The sequence below is a fragment of the Aythya marila genome, assembly GCF_965140915.1.
Source record: "Aythya marila genome assembly, chromosome: 3".
Taxonomy (NCBI): Eukaryota; Metazoa; Chordata; class Aves; order Anseriformes; family Anatidae; genus Aythya; species Aythya marila.
The window spans coordinates 55,927,356-55,947,027 of NC_139044.1; the positions used below are offsets into that span (position 1 = coordinate 55,927,356).

The 19,672-nt window shown below is 39.6% G+C and overlaps 1 protein-coding gene across 3 annotated transcripts in view; it reads right to left on the minus strand.

Annotated features, from left to right (window-relative positions):
• Positions 1-19,672, minus strand: part of PHACTR2 (phosphatase and actin regulator 2) — a 133,066-nt gene that overhangs the window by 12,798 nt on the left and 100,596 nt on the right. For all 3 annotated transcript variants that reach the window (XM_082756929.1, XM_082756931.1, XM_082756930.1), the window contains exons 5-8: positions 9,610-10,159; positions 8,113-8,312; positions 6,209-6,365; positions 3,657-3,712 (exon numbers count right to left, since the gene is read on the minus strand). In XM_082756929.1, coding sequence (XP_082613055.1) covers positions 3,657-3,712; positions 6,209-6,365; positions 8,113-8,312; positions 9,610-10,159 — 963 coding nt within the window. The remainder of the gene's footprint in view (positions 1-3,656; positions 3,713-6,208; positions 6,366-8,112; positions 8,313-9,609; positions 10,160-19,672) is intronic.

Below are 19,672 nucleotides of genomic sequence, written 5' to 3' on the forward strand. Positions count from 1 at the left end.
TTGAAAGTTGCCACAGTGATTTAAGAAGATGCATTGAGCTAAAAATAATGGGCCTTGTGCTCCTTCTCCTTCAGGTGTCATGGACAATCCCACCCAGAGGCTGTTCCAGCTGCAGGTATGAACTGACTGACTTGCCCAAACAGAAACACATTAACACACTGAAACACCTTTCTGACTGCATTCCACCTTAAAAGCAGATCTGATCTGTAGGATGTGGAGAAGGAAAACATAAACAGTGTGTTCCCAGCTCCAAGTCCCCTCCTCAAACTGCTGCAGAGCCGCACTGGCAAAGGACCAGCTGAGCAATTGCCTTTTGCTTGCAGCACTCTCTGGTCAGGTCCCAGCAAGCTGTGGCTTTCCTCCTTCCCTGACTGCAGCTCCTGGGAGGCACAGCAGCACACAGGTCAAATGGGCACTTGACTCCCAGCTGAAACCATTTTATTTAGTATCACGGTCTCCGGTTAAAAAGCCCAGTGGTCAAAGTAGAATAAACGGCTTCCCTGGCATCTATATGTTATCGCTCCTGCAACGTCTGCCTCATTAAATCCTGTCAACTTCTGTTTCTGCAGGACATCTGCTTCACAGCAGAAGGGGAGAAGAGAAGAGAGGATTTGCTCTGCCCGAGGACTGTTCTGCTCTTGACCAGAAAGCACTCCAGGAGCATGAAACTGAACTTTCCATTGTGTCCCTGTGGGGATTAGCTATGTTTAGACTTCTCTGTGGGCTTGCTGAGGAAAGAAAAAGAAAAGACAAACAAAGCGCCTCCCTCTTGGAATGCTGTGGAACACAGAAAGCGGCTTCTCTTTCCCGGTTTTACAAGAAAAGACAATCATTAATATTCCCTAACTAGCACCAAGGGCTAAACACTGCTTTCTCAAAGCCAGTACTGGCAAGTGTGCAGGTGCACCGGACAAAAAGTTCACTATCCTTTACAGATACAGAAAAAAATACAATTATCTCAATCTAAAATTCCTGGAAGAATAAAGTTTGTTGTTGTTGTTGTTGTTTTTTTTTTGTTTGTTTGTTTTGTTTTTTTGTTTTTTTTCAATAATACAATGCTATAAATACTACCAGCTCAGAGCCAGTACACAAGAAACCTGTCTGCACTAAAACCACAAGGCTCTATCTATTCCTTTGAGTGGACTCTTCAGCTATCATAACTCTGTTTTAGTGTGGGAAGACTCAAAAATTCAGATAGTTTTACCCAAATTGTTTTTACACAAAGCAGCCTGCAATGTTTTGCAGTTTTACTCAGTTACAGGATTTTCAGCAACTGATTTATCTGGTAATATTATCAAAACAAATCTTGCAACACAGATTTCCTCATTTTAAATGGAAATACAGAAAACATTCAGACTTTTTCTGAACCTCTTGAAAGATTTGGGCTGAACTTAATCCTGAAATAAACATTTGGACCTTTACCACTTAATGTAACCTCAAAGTCTGATAAATATTACTCAAAACAATACTTTTCCTTGGTTGCAGTTTACATACAAGCAATAATTTTCCCCACGCAATACTTAAAAAGGAGGAAGGAAGCTTTATGAAAGGAATCCCAACTTATTCACAAAAGTTGCCTACAACAACAAAGGCATTTAAGAGATGTAAACATTTCTGAATGATCCACAGGAAGGGAATGCCATAATTTTGATAAATGATATGCAGGTTTTAGAGCTGAGAGAAAACTTGCACACTTGAAGGGCTCTGAGTCAGACTGTCATCACAAACACTGTCTTTTCTTGTGTTTGCTTTGCTTTTTAGAGATTAACTTGAAATATTTTATATCTCTGTGATGAGCAAAAAGCAGTTGTGTATTCTACATCTGCTTGTCAGTGGTTCTGCTTTTATTTATTTATTTTCCACTTATACGTCTGTGTTTCAGCACTTATTTTTGCTCTCCCTTGCACCGTTAAGCCAGACACAGGGAAGCAGCAGGGAAGGATGGCTGGCTACAGAGGAACAGCGAAGAGGTATTGAGTGCAAAGCATGGTTTGCTGCCAAAAACATCAAGTAAACAAGCTGAAACAGGAGTAGAAATCTATTAACTGCTTTCCAGTCTTGAGCTACTTATTGCAAAATCAGTGACCAGAATAAACAGTGGCAAAGGCGATACTAAATACACTATAAATATGTTGGTAGATCAGTTATCTAGAGATTAGCTAGACAGAGAGCATAAGAAGCCCAGCTGCTGTTCTCACCTCAGTGTCCATATCCTGAATCACCAAAGATGTTTTGGAATTACCTTTCTCACCTAGTTCAGCGTGAGCTGCTTGTCACGTAAAATACTTCTGTATTTCCCATTTTATCTTTATTATGACTATGCAATGTACAGGTTAAGAAATTATGCCCTTAGAAAGCTCATTCACATTATGGATTGGACAGGAGTCCCTTGAACTTGTGCACCATAATGCAGAAACAGTAGCTTCCCCTTTTCAATAAGACATGACACTATTTGACTTTGAAGAGCTTGCACAGCAGCAAAATGATTTTATTAGCGCAGATAGTTGCCCTAAAGCCAGTAATTCTTATTCCTCCTTGATCTGCTGGCCTGAACAGGTGACAGTGATCAGTCCATAGACTTTGTCAGGAAAACAGCCTATTAGCTTTTCTTCCCTTGGCATGCTGTGTGACAGGGTTACACAGACGAACTCCATAGTTTTTGAAAAATTGTTGGAAACAACTGCATTATAACTGCTCTTTCAGCTACATCAAGTAAAGAAATTTATATATATATATCTATATATACACACACACACATAGAATAGATGAGTTCTGAGATTTGTTGCTATGTGTGAAACACTTCCAAGTGCATTTTCTTCCTTGTAAATGTTTGTATTGTTTATTTCTTCATCAACTACTAGCCTCTCCTGCAGAAAGAATACAGGGCTAGCTGGAGCTGGGCATGGCAATTGTTACAGTGCATGATTAGATAATATCTATATTATAAAAAGATTCATAAAGACAAAAAATGTGTGTTCTAAAGAGTTTACCAGTCTAAAAACAAAAACAGCATAACTAAATTGGAAAGTAAGTATAGAATGTAAACATCTAGTTTTCCAAAGATCTACCCCTATTTGAATTACAGACTTAAATTTTTCTACAGGGATACTGAAGAATGATTAAATCATCAGAAAGATATTAAATAGGAATGTACTATCCAAGTTTCAATACACAAGACAAATAAATACATTTATTTCAGAAATGGATGTAAGGACCAACATGCTGAAGCAGTTGGCATATGCCTGTCCCCTTTCCTCTGAATACTTCACCTTTCTTCTTAGTTCACTTTCCAAACTCTGTCCTTGTATCCCACCTCTAACTCCTACTGATATTCCCTCTTCCTTCTCAGAAAAAATAGGTGGAAGTTTAACCAGCCTTGAACTACTTCTAAGGGGTATCTAATTCATTTCTGGGCTTTGTGACTGGTTTCAAGAAGTGGGATTGTGACAAGAAAAATGCAGCATCTTGAATATATGCATTTTTCACAGCTACAGGTTAGCATATAAGTCTAGTGTTGACTTGTGATTTTAAAGAACATAATTACTCTCCAATTATGGATCTAACACTAGAGTAACAAGGACCAGGCCACCATATGAATCCAAAATATGCTGTGATCACTTTCTAAGTATTAACTTAAACCTGAATAAAATACTTACGCTTTAGGATATTTCTTTGTTCTAGCTCTTCAGTTGTAGGCCTCTGGCTAAGTCTCCTGTAAGAACAAAGTAGGTGACTGATTTTAAACCAGATCTAAATAACACCTGATGATTTGTAATGCAGTTTAAAAGATGTCTTACATAGCCATTCTTATAAAGCTATTCATTTCCAGTTGAGGTATTCAACCACAGACAATTTCCACATGTAGTTATAATACCTGGGCATGTAACCTCACTACTGACTGGGCATTTATTTTAACATTTATATTCTCACCACTTGAACACATAAGTGATACTTGCACAATATTACAGAAATTGTACCAGCAAATTTAAATTCCTCATTTAGAGGTATAATTTTATGAAAGAGTTCATAAACCTTTTTTGTCCCCAGGTATCACAATTATGATAAGCTGTGCAAGCATAAGATTATTCTCAGGTGTTTTGAATGCAAATCGTGTGTGTTTTGTTTTGTTTTATTTTGTTTTAACAAAACATAAGCGGAGCATTCCTCATCAATTTGCAAGCACATTGAAATTATGGAGTTTCTATCAACACTTGATTTTATTTAGTTACTTATATATAAAAATGACCATTTAAGAAATATCTGAGATATTCATTTTCTGGTCTATATAGTACAGAACGTGGTGGATGTTGTCTTTAATAAACAAGTTCACATGTTTGCTTGAGAAAAGGAGCAAGAAAAATTTCAGCAGTAAAACTGATGTTGCAAATGTCTTAACAGTTGGAAATCCCCTCTGCCCAGCAATCCTCCTAGCTCACTACAGACCATTTGTGGCCTCATGAAAGCCACCTGATTCCAACAACCCTTAGCATTTCTGTGACACCTGGAGACAAAGAGGATGGTGTGGAGTGTGCTTGTGGCCATCAAATGAGACTGCAGAGCTGAGTTTTGATTTAAACAGGGACTTTCTGGTAAGGAATGTAGAAAAAACACTGTTATGAAGAGACTGGTTTCCAGTTACACTATGGGGGGGATCATTTCTGGTAATGAACTGCTTCAGTAGCAGACCTTCTATTTTTTTTTAACAGCTCCAGGTCTCATTACATACAAAATTTCCATTGTGTTCATGTGATTTTCGGATTGTGAGGAGGTTTGAAAGGAGTGAGCAAGCCCATGCTGCAGGAAGTTCCTGACCCAGCACTCACTGGGCTGTGGGAACAGGACTTCCACTACTTTCAGACACTTATCCACCAGATCTCTGCTCTTAGGTGCTGACCACGACATTGGGAATTTTAAAAGAAGATGCCATAAACTCAGTTGTGATTTCAAACCTCTCAGCACAGGTATTGCACCTGGCATTGTACCAGGCACCATAAGCTTTGCACATCTATTTTATGACTGTGTGGTGAGGGTGCCAGCCTGGCAGAACTGGCAATGCCAGGCAGGAGAGCTGAGGGCAGGAATCAAAGAGCAGCTTGTTCACTGTAAGCCCCAGGGGGAATACAGATAGGCAGGATGTGATTACCAGAGCTGGAATTTGGTTAGGAAAGCACTGATAACAACCAGGCTTCTTTATTAGCAGGAGAAAAATGACCTTTGGGCTCTACAAAAAAGATGTATGCCTCTCACAGTTAGGGAATGAAATAAATTATTTAGCTAGCCATGCAATTCACAGAGCACCTCAGCACATGTGCTAAGTGCTGGGCCCGGGCTGCTGGGCTTCTGTACTGGAGTAGCACTGGCTGTACTGCCCAGTATCTGGAAATCTAACAAACACAGGACATCCTCCAAGCCTGCCTGAGCTACATTGCTGAGCACAAGAGAAACAACGACAGGCCTGGGAAAATCCACATGTATTGTAGTCTGTTCTCAGAGACTTTAAAAAAGAAAATTAACACTTTGGATGATTTTTTTTTAAGGTTTGTAAAAATAAAAGTGAAAACTTTTTTTTATTTACTTGAAAAATTTTTTAACGCAATGTTCTCAAGTTCAGGAGCAGAAAGTAATGTATGTCCCACAGCAGTTAGGAGCATGAGAAAGACATGCTCAGAGGTGAGCACACTACTGATCTGCAGTCAGTCTCTATTTATTTCTTTTGTTGGAACCAGTACATGAATAATTAATCATTTAGAGAACAGGAGAAGGGTGGGAAGGAACATAAGGGAAGAACATGCACAGGCATACTTTGTGTGTCTGAAACTATAACTCTTGACTGAGAGGGGGACACGTAAGTTCAAGTCCTTGCTAACCAGCATGAGGAAACGCTTGAACCATGGCACCAATTGTTCTGGAGTCATTTTTATTCCTATATAAAACAAACAATCAAACAAAAACAAACAAAACCAAAAAACAAACAAACAAACAGCCCCTGAAGCTCTAGGTTTGTCTCCTGCAGAACAAAAATCTAAGATGGACATTTTAAAGTTTTGTGAGAAATTAAAATACAATTTTAATTTTAATTTTTCCAGACAGTTTTACCATGAAGATCGTGCACTGCATATTGGGCTGAATTTAAAATATGAACCTAATGTTATTGACCATCTTCCTCCACCTCCACCCAGTAAAAACACATTTACACTGCAACTAATACCTCACTAGCTTTGTTCCAATCTGATGTCTGATTTCCTGCCTCTCCTCTTCAGATGTGCACTGCAAGATGTTTTTGTCTTCTAATTCTTTCTTAGATGGTCTGTTGCCAAGTTTGATAGCAAGAGTATCCCTACGACGAATTTTACTTGCCAAAGAGCCTGAGGAAAGGAAGAGGAGGGTAAATTTAGTTCATTCATGCTTAGGTTACAAACACAAACTCTGAGTAAGGACTTTAATACCTCCCCAAAGCAGCCTTGTTCCAACATGCAGGAGAAGAATTTTAATTAACATCAAAAGGGAAATAGTTTCAACTCAGCTCACAACAATAAAAAGTTGGAAGACTTGCATGAAAAAGCTAACAGCCTAAATGACAGAGGAGCTTTACAAGGACAAATTTACATTTATGTGTCTTTGAAGTCTGATACGTTACAGGTTGATTTATTTATCTACTTAGTACTGTTAGCAAAATGCTGCTTTTTTCTTAATCTTTAAATGAAAATGAGAACAAAGTCTTGTTCTCTCATCTTTCTCATTCTTTTCTTTTTAGTCCCAATGTAATGCTACTTATTTCTTGTATATTGCTTTCATCTTTAAATTGTTAAAAAAAAAAAAAAAAGTTGAATAAAATGAAAAACTCTCTGAGAACTTGTAAAGTATTCTAGGCAGGATGCCCTAGGCACTGAAGCAATCTCTTCACCCGTAAAGCAGATACAGTAGGGAAAACAGACACACCATCTTGCCTGTGTTAGCATCAGCCAGCTGTGGAACAACTTCCCTTGTCTCTCATTATTCTGACCGAGAGGGCTACCTATGTCCTATGATGACAGAATTTTATGATGTATGACAGTTTGTTAAGGTCACAGGCTCCCACTTCACTTCTTATTAAGACACTGCTGCTGTCTGAATTGATGAATTTTTAGTTGCTACCACTTTGGATGGTATTCAGACCAAAGGGAGAACTGCAGAAGACTTCAGTGTCTCAAGCTATCTGGCACTTCACCTTCTGCTGCACCAGTGTTCATGCTGTTATGTGCCTTGCCCTTGGATCTCCTGCAGGACTTTCCAGAAGCTGCTGAGGACTGTCCAGTGAGAGCCGGTCCTCTTGGAGGTGGGTGTGCTCCGCTGTAAGCAGCAGCCTGGAATGGTGGCTACATGATGCTGAACCATTTGGGGGCTCATGTAGCATTTGGGTTGCCATGTAGCAACTTCCCCAGTCACCTCATTCCCACAAGATCTCTAGTGCAAGTCAGTTCAAAGCCACACTGGTGCTTTAACGGTAAAGATTCATTACATGGGCAAGCCCCGATCAATAAAACTTAGGGCTGATGCCCTAACGTGGAGGCCTTGTCCTACCCTGTTCTCCTGAACCCACTACTTCCACCTCCACTCCCAACTATGCAATGCTTGATCTGGGGCCCAGCAGGTTTTTGATCACAATTGTCTGGGAAGGGAGAAGGATACTCATTTCTCATTCACCACAAGGTACAACACTACATCATCTAAAACCATGCCATGCAGCCATATCCTCCTCTCTTTACTTTGCTAAACAGGGGTCAGGCATGGTCACATAATGTAATGTGCAAAGTGTGGACTGCAACGTGTTGGTGGGATGCCCTGCAGTAGCACCACATCCTGGAAGAGAATCACCCACAGACTGATAGGCCTGCTTGCAGCTCTGTCCCAAAGTCTTTGCTCTCTTGCAGGCCACAGCTTAGTGGGGTCATCTACACAACAACTCATTGGGCGTAGGAATCATGGACTGCATGCAACCAGCGAGCTCCAGTTAGCAATCTGGCAACCACAGTAGCTTAGCAGGCTCCCTGAGCCAGCCCAGGACAACTGGATGTTAGATATACCCTAAGATGGCCACCCCTCCCCAGCACCCTCTTCTTGTTAGGGGCTTACTTTCAGCACTAGCATTATCATCATCGTCGTCATCGTCATCATCTGTGTACAGGATCGGCCCGTCAGAGTCCGAATCGCTGCTGTGGCTCTCTCTGCTGCTTTCACTCTCAGGAGGGGCAGCAGCATCAGATGCCTCCTCCAGTGGTTCAGAGTGGGTCTGGTCAGGTGCCTCTGCTTCTTGGTCATCCTTGGTAGCCAGGCTATGAATTCATAAGCAGACACAGTGTCACATTAACGCAAGCAGTAGAGAACATGAATGGGAGAGAGCCTGCATAAGCAAGCATGAAAATAAAAGTTCTGCTGCTCAAACTAACTTCTTTCTCTAAAACTGTATGTAGGTAAAACATATGCAATGTATATATATGTGCATGGGTGTACGTATCTGTTTATGGATAAGCGTGTTAAGAAGAAAGATGCAAACAGTCTAAAAAGATGAGCTGCAAAGTCTGTACAGAAACATCGTTGTTCTTGTTTATTTCTTGTGGGATAGTACCAGCTACATAAAAGCTAATGAGAGGAGAGAAACAGCTCATAAAGTTGGGGGTGAGAGGACTCAGTCAGAGAGCAGGCAGGATTGCAAAGCTTCCTCTTCTGGAAGCCTGACTCTATTTACTGCAAATATAGTTTTATTGCTGTTGGGTGCAAAACATTCATTTCTATCACTGATGAATATGGAAATCGGCAGCAGAGGGCCCTCTGCCTTGGGAAAATCCTTTGTGTAAACGAAGGGTAGAGAAAAGGGAGAAGCAGCACAGGAATGCAACATTGGCACAGATGTACCAGCAAGGCTCCCTCTGTTTCAAGGAAACTCTCTCGGTCACTGGCATCTAGACCAAAACCTCTTGGGTTGTTATGAAAGACACTGGGTCTTGTGGCAGGGAAAAGACAGATTAATAAGCTAGTTGCTTTTTTGCTGCCAACTATTTTGCGTAAAAAATATAATTATGACTTTGTTCTTGACTAGATTTTATAATATCTGAGACTTAGAAAAGCTATTAGGCAGTAACAGACCAAACATTTACTAACCAATGCTTAAAACTGTCATTAAGTCTGCAAGTGAATTCAGCTACTGAATCGAGAGCTTTATCAATGAGATTTTAAATGATATTCCCCCAAAAAAAGATATATATATATATATTTTAAATAACAAACTTTTAATTAAGCATCCTTTCTTGCTTGCCTTTATGAGAGAGAAATAAAAGTGTTATCTGTGGCTAGCTGAGCTGTTGACTGCAGTGGTCAGTATTCAGCCAGGCAGCAATACAGGTGGCACATGATGAGAAATGCCATCATGGGGAATCATTAAATATTATGGGTGAATGGCTCCAAGATGTTCACAAGGGCCAAATTGTGCTGGGATGCCCCTAAGAAATGGACACACATTACCAGTCAGCATGCCTACAGCATCCTTTATGCAAAGGTAACACTAGAAACGTGGGTTCCTGCAGGTTTCACCACTTACCCATGACAGCAATGACTTACCAATGACCATCTCACCTTTTTGAGTCTTCTCCACTAGCATCTGGACCACCGTCTTGGGCTGTACTGCTCAGGTTGTCATTTGTGCCTTGCTCAGCCTGGAGAAGAGGTTTCATATCTGATCCAGAGATGGATGGCCTGGCTACCGAGCCCTCTGGTGCATCTTGGGCATCTGAGGAGACAGCGGGCTGACCAGCTGCAGCAGGAAAAGGAGGTGGAGGTGGAGGAGGAGCTGTGGTGGGAGGAGGGGGGACAACCAGCTTGCTCCGTTGGTCTACGTCCTCTGTTTCAGAAATTACTATGGAAGGCTGCTCAGGCTCAGATTTTTCTGCCTTCACTTCCAACCTGTTGGCTGTGGCACCTGAGGGGGAAGAAGCTGCCCCATCTGGTGCTGTTCGTGGGGCTGACTGCTTGCCAGCTTTCTTCTTGCCCCTGGGAGTCCCTGATGTGCCCGATTTGCTGGAAGTCTCCTTAGAGGCTTTGGAATGAGATGATGTGGACGAAGGAGATGGCGATGAAGAAGACTTGGAGACTGGTGCTTTTTTAGCATGTGAGGAACTAGAACTAGCTAAAATAAGAAAAGAAAAAGCATTTTACAGTCTCACAACTATGCATTTTTTGCACCTTTCTGCATGAATTGCTTTGTATGCTGATAAAAATGAAAAAACTACACTTGATACTTCTATAACTCTTCATATATATGCTTGAGATGAGTAAAGGTTGGAATTCACAATTCAGCTTTAGAGATGGGAAGACTGAAATGATGAATACTTGTCGAAGATCAGTGAAGGGGATCAACCTTAGAAATAGGTGAGATTTTGATCCTAGCATTCTGTGTTGGCCCATTAGAAGTTGCCTGGACATCATCCACTACTTTTTTTCCAAAACGTTTCTTGCCCTAGTTAAAAATTAAATAAAAAAATGCTACTGGACCAAGAAAATTGTCTGACCTTTTCTATTATGTGATTTTTATGGTCTGAGCAGTAGGAGAACAATATGATTTTCCTCACACCTTTCAATGAACATCAGGACCATTGAGAGCATCAGTTAATTACATTTCACAATGTTCTTGCAAGTGGCATGCTCTTAGTTAATGTCAAGCAGCAGAGGGACAGTAAAATGAGACGTAATTTTGAGTCCAGATTGGTATGTCCATAAAACAGAGTTGGAAACCAATGATCTCATTCTACACAAATGATGTCCAGAAGGAAAGAGGCACTGCAGGCCTTCTGTATATACTGGAGCTCTTTGTCTTGACAGTGACCAACTCAAGTAGCCTTGAAAATGTGGTAACACAAGATTTTGACACTAGTTGCACAAACTGGCTGGTAATGTTTCTGTCTGCTGTTGTGATACTATACTGAAGCATATATGGTTGCACCTTGGCTCTAGTCAGTGCCCAGGTTTGCAAGAGAGCTCAGCTAGCAAGGTATGCCCCATGTGCATCCCAGCCACGTTTCTGATGGCTGTGTTGATGCACACATCACTTGGACTGGGAGCTTCAGAATTCTGACTTGCATTTAAAAAGCAATAAAACTGACAACCACCTTAAAATTCAGTCCTCTTCATCAAAATGCATCCAATTCAAACACTTCTGCTGCAGTAAAAACGCATTAACCTCAAGAGCGCAAATGAAAGCATTATAAAGCTACACGGCAGCCTTGAAGCTAAGCTTACCGAATAAAACAGAAAGCTGTAATAAAAATCTGCTGAAAGGCCTACTTTACTTATAAGCATTTAAATAAAAACAAAACCCCAGCAGATTAGGATAGAACCAAAATACAGATACTGGCCATAATAAGCTCACGATACAAAAATAGCTTTCACAGTGTGACTGCTCTTAGTCTAAAAGAAGATGGAAAATAATTCAAAAGACACATTACACCGTTCTCTCCTGCAGCAGAATGTTATGGTTTATAAACATTTATAGAGCCGTGTGGCTTTCAGTACATCTGGAAAAATTTGCAGGAACTCATGGCTTCAGGCATATCAGTGTCCCTCTTTGTGCCGTGAGGTAACTGTACGGGGCACGGCGTGGGATCTACTGATACTGCAGTCACCAGCCACACCGACTGACTTCACTTACCAGCAAATCAAAAGGAAACAAAGAAATGGTACAGGTGGCAGTTCCTAATTGCAATGGAAATAAATGGTGGCTCCAACCTGTATATTATTTAGCAGAAACCTCAGTGAGTAAGTAGATGGTACTAACAAAGGGCTCTGGTTCTGATCCAGCAAAGCACTTAAACACAGGCCCCAGCCAACAAAACCAGTTATGTGCTTAAACTTAAGAACTCCAGCACAATACAAATATACAGCTGCACTATAATTATCACTGGGAAAACGTCAAAAGATGTTTCCATTGAATGAAACCTTACATTATTCTCAGAACCCTCCTGGACTTGCAATCAGATACAAAAACTTGAAAGAATTCTCCCAGAGAAATTCACCCCCACACACTTTCACTCAGGTCAGAAGTGCTATTGCTATTGTTGCTTTAAGCTGGGCTGCCTGACAACTTTCTGTCAAGCCTCTTTTTCAGTAGAAAATTTGAATTTTGATTAAACACAGAAATTTCACGACCATTATTTGCCTTTTGGCACAAGTACATGCTTACGTTTATGTCCCCTTTCTCCCAGCTATACTGTTTCAGTTTGGAAACCTTCTGAGTAACCTCAGTTTCTCAAATCCTATTCTCCTTCATGGGACTAGATCACTGGCTGCACCACTTGTTCACTTTCATGGGGATCTGATAAACCTTGTGTATTAAATACTGTTCCTGATACATTCTCCTTATGAATCATTGCCCCTATTTAAAATGAAAACAATGTACCTAATGCTGAAAGAAATTACTAGTAGAAAATGTACTATTTTATACAAGAGGTACATTGATATATTTTATAGCTGTATGGTCTCAAGTACTGCATGAAATTTCAGCAAGGCTACTAAAAGACAGATCTGGAAATCGAATGTGTTTTAATTTAAGAACTGAGGTACCTGAGAGCTTGTTACCAACCACTTGCCTGAGCATTTTTCTATCTGATGGGTTGTTCTGTTTCTTAAAGGTCTGCTGTTATTAGGTTCCTTCACCTGGGAGGAACTGAGTTTTCCAGCTGCAAGTGAAATACAAGGAGCAAGTTCTGGGTTTTCAAAATGTTTATTCTTGTGGTCTATTGATGTAGTAGGGACAGTTAATACCAAGTTAATGGATATTTTATGGCAAAGTTATTATTGTAACTTTAGCAGTCTTGCAATGTTTTCAAACAATCCTCTTCTGTGTGCTTCAAATACAAAACTTGCCAAAATGTACAAGTTATGAAGAAGTATACTTGGAGAGAAAACTGGAGTGACTGAAGGGCTTTGAAAGACTCAAAGAGGATCGAAAATACAAGGTTTGTATAAGTTGGCCAGTGCACATATATATACAGTCCATTCGTCATAATACTTCTTGCACTCAAATTATATTTGAGTGTTTTCATTTTGGTTATTGTCTAAATTTCAACCACTCAAACTCCAGATCAGTACCTTAGAACAGCTACCTATAATCTAGCATTGTTGCAGAATTTTGGTTAAAAAGTGCAGTAATAAAAACATCTATTATGTGCCTGATGACTGACATTTTCCATTCTCAGTGCATATTTAGAATCACAAGAAGCTATCAACAAGCTCAGCAAGTCTGACTATTTCTAAGGATTTATAATTCTTCTTCTTATTTATTTATTTATTTATTTATTTTTCTCAGTTAAAACAACCACTACTCAACAATCTTTAAAGATCTCTTCCTGGTTTTATCCTTTACCTCTTTGAAATCTTCTCATCTTTTCATGTTAATTGAAATAGTTGTTACTTCCAGCAGAAAGTTACAGCAAAACCAAAAAAGTTTTACTTTGGGGCAACTCAGATGTATTTGTTTTCAGAAGTCGCCTTTTCCCCTGCTGATTCTTTGGCAGTTCTCTGTGTTGTTTTATTACCAACACTTACATGTCACCTGGGAATTCGATATAGTCTCCGTTGTGCTTGGTTTTGTGCATACATTTGTTAGACAGCGAAGTGATTCATCTGATGTCTGGGGTGTTTGCAGACAGCAGAACCAGAGCTCAGTGGGAAGCTAGCTAAAAACATCAGAGGCATGCTCTTTAGTAGCACCACTATTTACAAAAGCAAAAGTTCTCACCAAAGTCAAGCACCCCCATGCACATGCACCCACTGCAGCAGGCACGGCCTGTGCAGTACTCACCAGCTTCCCGATTTGCACTGTGACTTGTTGGCTTTGGAGGTGGGAGAGGAGGCTGCTTAGCAGGAGCCTTTCCCTTTTTTTTAGCATGAGATGCTTCATTACTCTTATGGCTGGTGGTGGTTGAAGCAGCAATAGCATTTTTTGGTGGTAGCGGAGCTTTTTTAGATTTAGGCTTAGACTTGGGTAGTGGTGGAGCATGGGATGCCGGTATTTCTGGGCAGTGATCAGTAGTGCTCTCTATGGATAAGAAAGTGAATAGAAGCCAACTGACACAAACATATGCCACATACATTTAATAGCAAGCTTGACAATGACTACTTTTTGCTGCTTGAGCTCTTGGGAATCAGTACAGACTTCTTCATCTTCTGAAGTATTACTTCAGAAAAAAAAAAATCGCCATCTGTCTCCACTCAAGTCCCTCTCATTGAAGACTTTTGCCTGGCTCTTCTCTCATTCTCGCCTATTCTAGATCTCCAAGAACCCTCCTTAACTCTCAACATCCCCAACTAGACTGCTGCCTGCAAACAAAGCACGGGAAATACATGTACCATTTACTCCTCTCACAAATTCCCTTAGATTCTTTCCAGTCCTCTTGAGATCAACAGGCTATAAAACTCAGATTCATGTGAATCTGAATGTGAACAGGGCCATTCCCTCAGCCGCAGGTTCAAATATGGCTATGCAGCTGAAACTATCCCCTGCAGGAACCCATTCTCCTAAGCTGCAGAGTGCTTGCTCAGAGAAACAGCAAATTTATTTTGGGTATCTTCCCCAGGGTATTTCTACTCTTCAGAAAGAGATGAAGCTAAATTAAATAGGATGTCATTTGCCATGAGAATGCTCTTCTCTCCTGCGTACTCCGAGTACTGTCACCAGACTGCAGTTTTAAGAATCATCAGTTACTTAGCCCATGAAAATCCCGACTTTATCTACATCGTGTAGTCCAGTAGGAATGGCTCTGCAGGGTGAAAACTGGTAACACTGAGGACCCTATAACCCCAAGTGTGTACTTCATGAGATTTTATGTTGGACTAGCTTCAGCCTACTTCTGTAGACCACATGCCCAGATGCGGTGGGAGCACCACCAGTTCCTGAATGCAGCTTTGGTTTTAGTTTCATTCAATGGGAAGCTGGTTTGTGTGCTCTGCAAACCAAAGAATGGTAAGCAGGGATGATCTGGAAATTCACTTTGGAACTGCATTCCTAGCACTAATGTAGATGAGCCATTTAGAGTCAGCACAACATTTTGCAATATAATCTCTACAGTTGTTAGACTGTAGCTGGTAGTCAGATGGGAATCTTTATTTATTCCATCACACCAACTCTGTGCCCATTTGGGCTCAAGATAGCCTTTCCAAGCCTTTTGGAAAAAGGATGTTATAAAACCAAGAGCATAAAATCAAAATCATATGGGCTTTACATGCATGTTAGTATAAATTACAATGGTCAGGGAACAAAGAAGCCAAGCACATATCAAAATTACTTCCAACAATCTCTCTCTCTCTCTTTTTTTTTTTTTTTTTTAATCACTAAAGAGGAAACCAATTCACTTCTTGAAGTATGTTCCTACAAAAGCCTTACTCTTACACACATTAAGTGGCCATTCCTGGATCTTCTGTCCATTCCTCACCCTTTTCCTTCTTCTGTTAAAGATTCCCAAGAGATAAGCAGCATCTTTTCATTTTAAGATTAGTAAATGAAAAATAAAAATTGTGTTGGACAATGACGACATTCTTTATCTGAGAAACAAAGCCTTTTCAAACTCTAGTTTAAGAATTGTTAATATGAACCTAATGCATCACCTGCAGATATTAAGAGCAACATGCACATGTGTCTCTTTAACAACCAAAGAAATTAAGACTAACAGTCCAGCATCTTCCTCCTTTATTTCCAGCCCAAATAATCACATGATAGACTAATATGTTTTTGCTAATGTTGTACAAGAACCATTGTTTTACAGTTAGCAAGCAGATTCTTTCGAGTACAGATCCTTGTATGACCTCTTTGTTTTCCTACCTCTTTCTTCTGGACCAGAGAAAGACTTTGGAAGAAGAAAAAAACATGTTTGTTACATTTTGCTTTCCTCTTTTATAGCAAACAGCATCTCCTTGTGAAACTCTACTTAACTTCATTCAAAGTTGAAAACCTGATTTAATTCTGAAAAAGCAGGACATTTTAAAATTTTCGTTCCATTATAGTAACATAGCAAGAGAAGGTAAAATTTTGAAGGGCATGATGATCAGAAATAATTTTAAGTGTAAACCATTCCTTGATATACCTTTTCCTTATGGGTCCAGCATGTTAAAACTTTATTTACTACCAAGAAACAACTGTAAATTTGTGTATTTATACATTGCCACTGTGTTCTGCTTCCAGTCATATTCATACAAAAAAATCTTTAGGAGAGAATAATAACCTATTAAAAAGAAATACTCCACTCACCATATTCTAAGGAAATGCAGTGCAATTATTTAGAATCTTGGTCGATTAACATTAAACTATATAAGTGATTAAATAATGTGTCACAGAATTTATCTTATGTATTAGCAAAAAAAGTACAAAATACAAGGCTAAATCTTTACTTAGTTGCAAGTAAGAATATCTTAATGACACCAAACCAACAATTTTCAGTTCTGTAGAAAAATAACTAAAATGTATAAATGAAAAACAAAATCAGAACAGTTCATTCAAATCAAAGTCTCTGCTTGCAGACTTAAGTTGTAATTAAAACTGGTAATTTATATAATATTGATTTTAACTGAAATACCTCACCATCACTGGGATATCATCTCTTTATCTAGGACAGTTCTTTCCATACTGTTATGTACATCATAACAAAGTCTGGCAGACTCTTTTTGCACAGTAGAACCCTATTTGCTCAGATAGTTACAGCTCCCTTTGAATCTTGACTGCACCTTGATCACATATATGCCCTTTTCTTGGCCTTGACTAGTGAGTCATCTTGTATTCACAAGGAAAGCCATGGTGAAGAGAATTGCTCTTCCCATTGCTTTTACCATGTCATATTGCCATATTATCTTTGTCTTTACTAACTTTGTTAGCTTCACTTTTTATCTCATCAGGTACAAGCCCAAAGGCCCTCAGCGTCAGTCTGATCCTGCCCAAACTGCTGTTTCTCACTTACTCTTGAGACACTGATTCCCAGTTCCCACCTGACTAGGCCATTACACTAGCTTTTGCTGCCAACAAGCCGTGTGTTGAAGTAGACAATATTTCATTGATTTTCCTCTGCTGCTCTCAGGTTTGGAAGGCTCTCCTTGTCAACATTCACAAATATACCTATCAACTGTCGTCTCCTACATTACACTCTATTATGATGCCAAAGCTGTCCATTTTTAAGCTGCTGGCATTGTGCTTGTTTTCCTGGTGTAGTCTCCTCTTGTTTTTCAGTGTGTCACTGAAAAAAAGAGAGGACACCACTATCTGTTACTGCAAGTCCACTGGAACATTTCTGTGTTTTTCTGTATTTATGTAAGCCACCATAAAATAAATTTCTGGTCTATGTGTGAGTACTGCAGTAGTACAAACAGCTAATAATAAAACACTGGCATGCTCTTGAACAGCAACAGGAATGGTCTGATGTCTGTAAATGGCTCAAGATAAAATTATGTTGTAATTGTACCTCCCTAGCATGACTGCTTGAATATGGGTCCTTGGTCTTCAAGCCTGTTCTTTCTCATCTCAGTTGTGACTGTCAAATCAAGGAGCTGGCTGAATCAGCTCAGTTCATCTATTTGTTCAAGCCCATCCCCAAGGTATCTCAGTACCAGCTGTGATGCATTTTTGTTGCTGTTTCTTTTCTTAATTTACAGATCTGTTCATCACAAACTGGACTTTTAACAAAAGGTCTCCAAATGACCATCAGATAGGAGTATCTTTTATTCACTTCTGCCTTCATCAAGACATCTGCTGTAAAAGCAATGTCCCCATAAATTATTTTTAATAGGAAAGTAAAGCAAATGTTAATATCTCATTAAGCATTTGGATCAATAATGTGTTTATACTTGGAACAAATTTTCCAAAGACCAGATTTTCAAGAAAGCTCACTTTGAGATCAGATTTTTTTGTTCCCAGAAACTGTGATTGAGACCAGGCTTTTAAGAATGCTGTTTTCTCATATAAACACCTAAACAACGGCCAGGATTACAAAATACTCAGTGTACAGCAGCTCTTGTAGAAACCCTTCAAGTCTCAAAGATTTTCAGAGATTCCAACATGCCGTATTCACTGGAAAATCAAATGACTTATATTGGAAGCTAAACGTGACACCGTTTGTAAAGTGTGGACCAAATGGTGGTTTTGAAGAACTGTGTCAGTCTTTAACGTAGTCTCAGAAAACATACACAACCGGGTTGTATAATACATGTATGTTTTCTTTACTTTTGTGAATTTCTAAGGAATTGAAGGTCCAAGCTGTTTTACCCCAGGATTTTGTCATACAGTACTGATGCTTTTGTTCTTACAGATAGAGCAGTGATATGAAGATAGCTCACAGAGAACCAATACTGCTGCAGTGTAAGCATATAATCTATATTGACTGCAAAGCACCCTTCTCCTGGAAGATGAGCATAACTCAGTGGAATAACACTACATAAAATCGAAGTAGGAAATAATGTATGATTTGTTGCCTTTTGCAGAATAAATCCCTGTAAAGAGAAACTCAGTATGTTTTGAGAACTGAGAGTTTCCTTTCCAGTCTATGCAGAGACCTGTGTTATGATTAATCAAAACCCAGGAAGTTGTCATTCAGAAACGTGGGACGACAGAAAACACACGGTGTCTTTTGTCTCATTTTTGGACTCACTGACTGTGCTGACGCAGGTGGTCAACTCATTCAGATGCTTTCATAAACTTCAGATTTAACCAGCTCCATTTTTTGTCCATGCTATTGCTACTAAAATTGTTTGAGAAAACACCCATTTTAATTGTTAGAAAGTTTCCCTTAATTTCCAGTCTAAACGTATTTCAAGCCACTGTTTATTCCTTTCTACTCATGCCAGCATTGTCCTTCAGCCATGCTCTCTCCTGGCTGTATACCAACTTGTCACATTCACTGAATGCACTCAGACTAAGGCTCTGTTTTGCTAGGTTGAACAAGAACAGCTGTCTCATGACACTCTTAGCAGCCCTATCTGCATTAATTCGAGTTTTGAATTCATCCTTCCTGAAGACAGATGAGCGGATCTGTACATATGCAGGCTTCCAGATCTTGCTTACTGTACAATGTCAGCAGCACCCTGTGCATGAGGCCTTCTAACAGAGACAGAGTAGAAATCAGAAGGAGAAGGAAGAAAGGGCCAGGTGTAACATCTGACCTAAAGTAACCATGTTCAAATATTTCACATTGGTTCCAAGATAAAAAAGGAAACACACAGAAAAAACAGCAACCCAAACCCACTGACTATCATTTTACACTGCTAACTGCCCAACTGCATTGTAAAAAGTAAACTATTAAGTCAAGACAGAATATCTGAAACATCTTCACTGTTAGCTGCAGATTTTATTATTTTCTTATTCTACAGAAGACTTGTAAAGTGAATAGGCATACTGGTTTCTATGTTCCCTTATGCTTTTTGTATAGATATTTTCTAACAATTCAGTGGTTACTCTTCTAAAATCCTGTCTTCCTCCTATTCCTGAAGCCATGTTAGGATATCTTTTCTATAAATGAAAAAAAAAATATATAAAAATGGCAGCTTTATAAATTAGGAGCTTTCCTCTGCCACTAAACATATGTGGGTGAAAGCCTGCACCTCTCACGTCAGTCTACTGGCATGGGATAGCCTGGCTGACTTGGTGAACAGTCTCTGACCAAACAGAGCG